This window comes from Entamoeba histolytica, genomic scaffold (genome assembly GCF_000208925.1).
Source record: "Entamoeba histolytica HM-1:IMSS scf_1104750518021 genomic scaffold, whole genome shotgun sequence".
Classification (NCBI taxonomy): domain Eukaryota; phylum Evosea; order Mastigamoebida; family Endamoebidae; genus Entamoeba; species Entamoeba histolytica.
In genome coordinates this window covers 14016-19345 of record NW_001915053.1, presented here as the reverse complement: position 1 = coordinate 19345, position 5330 = coordinate 14016, and the positions used below count along the sequence as shown (strand labels likewise).

The 5330-nt window shown below is 24.9% G+C and overlaps 3 protein-coding genes across 3 annotated transcripts, besides 2 other annotated features; 2 read left to right on the top strand and 1 right to left on the bottom strand.

Moving 5' to 3' along the window:
• Window positions 1-589: part of a repeat region that runs on past the window's edge.
• A 13-nt stretch (window positions 590-602) lies between these two features.
• Window positions 603-916: a repeat region.
• A 45-nt stretch (window positions 917-961) lies between these two features.
• On the bottom strand, window positions 962-1966 carry EHI_114940 (uncharacterized protein; the record flags this gene model as incomplete). The annotated part of the gene is made up of 1 exon (XM_645237.1): window positions 962-1966. The coding sequence occupies one exon, from the start codon at window positions 1964-1966 to the stop codon at window positions 962-964; it is 1005 nt and encodes a 334-aa protein (XP_650329.1).
• A 121-nt stretch (window positions 1967-2087) lies between these two features.
• EHI_114930 (DNA repair protein, putative) lies at window positions 2088-4382 on the top strand (the record flags this gene model as incomplete). Its single annotated transcript, XM_645236.2, has 1 exon — window positions 2088-4382. One exon carries the CDS (start codon window positions 2088-2090, stop codon window positions 4380-4382), a length of 2295 nt encoding a protein of 764 aa, XP_650328.2.
• A 135-nt stretch (window positions 4383-4517) lies between these two features.
• Window positions 4518-4844, top strand: EHI_114920 (60S ribosomal protein L35a, putative; the record flags this gene model as incomplete). Its single annotated transcript, XM_645982.2, has 1 exon — window positions 4518-4844. One exon carries the CDS (start codon window positions 4518-4520, stop codon window positions 4842-4844), a length of 327 nt encoding a protein of 108 aa, XP_651074.1.
• Between the last annotated feature and the right edge of the window lie 486 nt (window positions 4845-5330).

Below are 5330 nucleotides of genomic sequence, written 5' to 3'. Positions count from 1 at the left end.
GGAAAAACATGACAATATTGGCATCATCATATTGATTAATAAGAAAATATACAGGAAATAAACAATATAAAAAACCCCATATTAAACAATGTTCCAATATAAAAACATCACAATGATATGGAACAAACAAATAATGCCTAAAAGTGAAGGATAATATCACAAAATACCAGATATACGTATTAGATAAAAAGAATAAAACTAGTCTATTATTTGAAATGACTATTGTGGCTGATCACAATATTAATTGAGTGTATTTGAAGAAAAGAAATATGTATAAAGAATTAAAGAATATTCTAATGAAAATAGAAAAACTAAAAGATGTCAGAATAACTCCAGTAGTAATTTCAATAAATTGATTAATAAATAAAGAAAGTATTAAATTAATTAAAGAAATAAAAAATGAGATTGACATCGAAAAAGAAGTAAAAAACATTGTAATAAAAAACATGATGTAATGTCATTGAATACTGCTTCAATCACAACCAAACATACTCCTTAGAGATGCTAGAAGAAGACTTATTAACAGGATTAGTCTCCCCTGAGCCATTAACAATAGAAACTAATTCTATTAATATTTAATTAATTGATTATTCTTCTTTTATTTCTTTTTATTATTTCGTGTATATCATTTATTGTTAGCCATTTATATTTGTTATTTGTATAATCTTTATTATTATTGTATTTATCTTGTTTTTTATTTGTTTTCTTCTTTGTATTTTTCGTCTTCTAAACCATTTTTCATTGATACATCGTTTACCATTATTATTTCTTTGCCATTTATTGACATTGTCATTCATTCTTTTATTGTATGACATTGAATTATTATGTTTGTTTGCTTTTCTTTACAAAACCCTAAGATTTTACACAAAGCCATTGCATTAAAATTTGTTGTATTTCCTGCATTTGAAAAGTATCTATCCATCATTAATAACAGATTAAAAAGAATAAAAAAGGAAATAAATTATTTGTTTTGCATTACAAATAAACAAGGATTATATGTTGTAGGACATGTGAAATAGTCTTGAGGGATATAGTTTAATGAATGAATCATCTCTTTCTTTATCATTGTAAATCCAACTTGAAAGGCAATTTCAAATATTTCATCTAAACTTAAATGAAGAGATGAATAACAATCATTTACCCAATGAAGAGGTCCAATATTTACCCAAATTCCTTTTGGTTTTAAAACTGATTTTATTGACTTAATATAGTTAACTATATCAAATGCAGTGTCAATAAAATAACATGTACAAACCACATCGAATTGAATTGTTGTTTTTTCACAATAACTTTCAAAATCAAAGTCACTTATAATAATTTCTTTTAAAAGTGAGGGATCAGAATCAGGGATTGAATGTATTATTTTTAATTTAGATGAGTCAATTATATCACTTGTACAATTAATGTATGGAACAATCTTAAATTCATTTTCTTTTGCTATTGAAATAGTATTTAATACCATTAACATAAAATGATTACATTCACATGCATAACATTTATTTCCTCGTTTTTGTAATTCATATGGTAATCTAGCTAATCCACACCCTGGTATTAATACTGTTTTTCCTGTACCAATAATATCATACAATGGACTAAATGTTTGATTCCTAATAGACTCTCCTAAACCTCCCCATTCTCTGATTGTTTGTTCTAATATGTTTTGAATCATATCAACTTGATGTCCATTTGGTTTTATACAACAATGAAAATCAAGGGAGTTATCAATTTCTTCTTTAGTTTTGAATCTATTATTGTAAAGTGTAATTGTTTTATCAATAAACGAACGATTTATCATAACTAATTTTTGACATTCCTTTAAACGATTAATATGATTTGTTAATATTCCATCAACATTATGTTCTTCAGCAACACTAATTAAATCATCAAATATTGATTTAGAGTCTTCTATATAATTTTTAAAAGAATGATAAACTGACCAACAACAACTATCTGGTAAACCAATCATTGAATTAATATTCTTTAGATTATTAATATTATTTTATTATAATATTTTATAATATAATAATTTTATTTACTTATCATTGAGGAATTAATCTACAATCTCATGAAAAACTGATGAAAGATAAATGAAAAGATCATGTGCTCCATCCCAGAAGAAACTCTTAAGTCAAAAACCATTACATCAACCTAAACAACAAGAAGAAAATCAAAAGAAAAACCCAAAAGTTTTACTTAAAGTTATTACTCAAGAAAAAAAGAAAATTGATATTATTAAGGTGTTTAAAATCATGTGGGCAAAAAATTCACCTAAAAAACAAAAGACGTTTAATGATGGATTTATCGTAGTTAATTCAAATAATATTGGACTTATTCACGATGAAGAAGATAAAGTCATTGGAAAAGTTAATAATATAATGAAAGAAATTAGTCCAGAAACTATTGGAGGAGATTCTATTATTCTTGCTGGAAAAGTTATTGAAATAGAAGAAGAAGTTCCAGTTGAACAATATCTTTCAGGAAAATTATTTCTTCATGAAACAGCAATAACTATAACTCAACCAAAATTTGAATTAAAAAAAACAGCATTAGGAAATGGTCCAATAAAAAAGAAAAAAGTTTCATTATATAATAAAGAAAATCCATTTGCATATTGTATTGATGATAAAAAAGAACCAGCAATTTTAATTGATCCATATATTGGAAAATTTTTAAGACCACATCAAATTGAAGGAGTTAAATTTATGTATCATTGTATTATGAGAGGAGGAGAATGTGGATGTATACTTGCAGATGAAATGGGACTTGGAAAAACACTTCAAACAATTACATTAATATGGACGGTATATAAACAATGTAATATTAAAAAAATAGTTATTGTTTGTCCTCAAAGTTTAATTGGGAATTGGGAAAAAGAATTTAAAAAATGGTTAGGAGTAGAAAGAATTTCTGTTCAAACAGGAAGTAGTGATAGTTCAATGAAAGAGAAAGTAAATGATTTTATAAGAGATTATATTCCAGTATTAATTATTAGTTATGAACAAGTTAGAAGTCATGTAGAAACACTTAAAAAAACAAAAATTGGACTAATTGTATGTGATGAAGGACATAGAATTAAAAATTTAATGAGTAAAACAAATTCTTCATTAAAAGCACTTGGAGGATCACGACATATTATATTAAGTGGTACTCCTGTACAAAATGGTTTAGAAGACTTTTATTCATTGATTGAATTTTGTTCACCTGGATGTCTTGGAACGTTATCATCATTTAAAAGAGTTTTTGCTATTCCTATTCAAAAAGCACAAGACGGAAATGCTTCAATTGAAGAAATACAATTAGGAACAGAAAGAGCAAAAGAATTAACAAATAAATTAAATGATTATGTTCTTAGAAGAACATCTCAAGTTAATGAAAAATATCTTCCTGATAAAACAGAAATTGTTTTATTTATAAAACCAAGTTATTTACAAATCAAATTATATAAAATTATGTTAAAAGAATTAGAAAAGAAGAAATTAGATCAATGTAGTGCTTTAAAATATATTCAATTATTTACTAAATTATGTAATCATCCTTCTTTAATTTCAAAATATTTAACAGAAGAAAAAATTTCATTAAATGAAAATGATGAAAAATGTATTAAAGGAATTTCATTAAATGAAGAAAGTTCAAATAAATTTAATATAACAATTCAATTTATTAAAGAAATTCTAATAAAATCAAAAGAAAAAGTAGTATTAGTATCAAATTATACAAAAACATTAGATTTATTTGAAATATATTTTAAACAAGAAGAAGAATATAAACAAAAGAAAATATTTAATTATTTAAGATTAGATGGTAAAACTTCTCAAAAACAACGAGATATTATTGTTGAAAAAATTAATGATAAAAGTTCTAATTATAATATATTATTATTATCTAGTAAAGCTGGTGGTGTTGGATTAAATCTTATTGGATGTTCACGTCTTATTTTATTTGACCCTGATTGGAATCCAGCAAAAGATAAACAAGCAATGGCTAGAATATGGAGAGATGGTCAACAAAAAAAAGCTATGATTTATAGAATGCTTTGTACTGGAACTATTGAAGAAAAAATTTATCAAAGACAATTACAAAAAAATCAAATTAGTGAAAGTATTATTGAAGAACATTTAGAAATGGGTAAAAGTCTCAGTGTAGAACAATTAATGAAAATATTTGAATTAAATACAAATACAATTTGTGATACTCATGACCTTTTACAATGTGACTGTTGTAATGGTGGTTATAAAACAGAAGAAGATACTCTTCATTTAATACCAAAAATGAAAGAAGAAATTAAATCAATTGATCCATTAATTAGTACAATTGAAGGAATAAATAAAATGGTATCAATGCTTTTTGTGAATGAATTTCATAATAAACAGAAAATGAAATAATTGAATATTTGTTATTTATATTAGTCAAAAAAATATTACTAAATAATATTAATTATTTATTAATAATAAAATAAATAAGAGAAGAACTAAAAAAAAAAGTAAAGGGTTTCTAATAATTTGTGTAAATTGAGAAACATGTCCAAGTGTAGACTCCACGTTAATGCTGTTTTCATGGGATTTCAACGTGCCCAAAGAAATCAATACCCAAATGTTGCTCTTCTTCAAATTAGTGGAGTAAATACAAAAGAAGATACTCCATTCTATATTGGAAAACGTGTTGCTTATGTTTACAAAGTTAATGTAAAGAAAGGAAGTAATAAACCAGCTATTCGTGCTATCTTTGGTAAAATTGTTGCACCACATGGAAATCATGGAGTTGTTAAAGCTAGATTCTTACATAACCTTCCACCAAAAGCAATGGGACAAAACCTTAAAGTTTTCCTTTATCCATCTAACATCTAATTGTGGTGATTATTTGATGTTGTACTTCATGTTGATTTGTTTTATTCTTTATATTATTGTATCATCTTCATTTTGTTATATAAAAAAAATATAATAACATATTTCTTATTTTGATATAAAAAGTAATTTTATGTTATTCTATAATCATAAAATCTGACTTTTGTTTTTTTTTGAGTAATTAAATTCGTTTTATTTAACTACTTCGATAAAACCCGATAAATAAGGTTAACTCAATGAAACCCATTACAAAGAGAAAAGGAGAAAAACGAGAACTGATTAACTTGAAATTGACAAAAATGGGAGCAATTCTTTCTTTATTCCAAGGAGGAGAAAAAGGGGAAAAGATTATTATTGACTTTGAGAATGTTGTCCCTTCACCTGAAGAACAAGAATTATATTCTTCAGTAGAACAATGTCTTCAAAAGTCATCTAAAATTCTTCAAGAAATTAGTGAGTATAAAGGGTGTGAGGATCTTATAAGAAAAG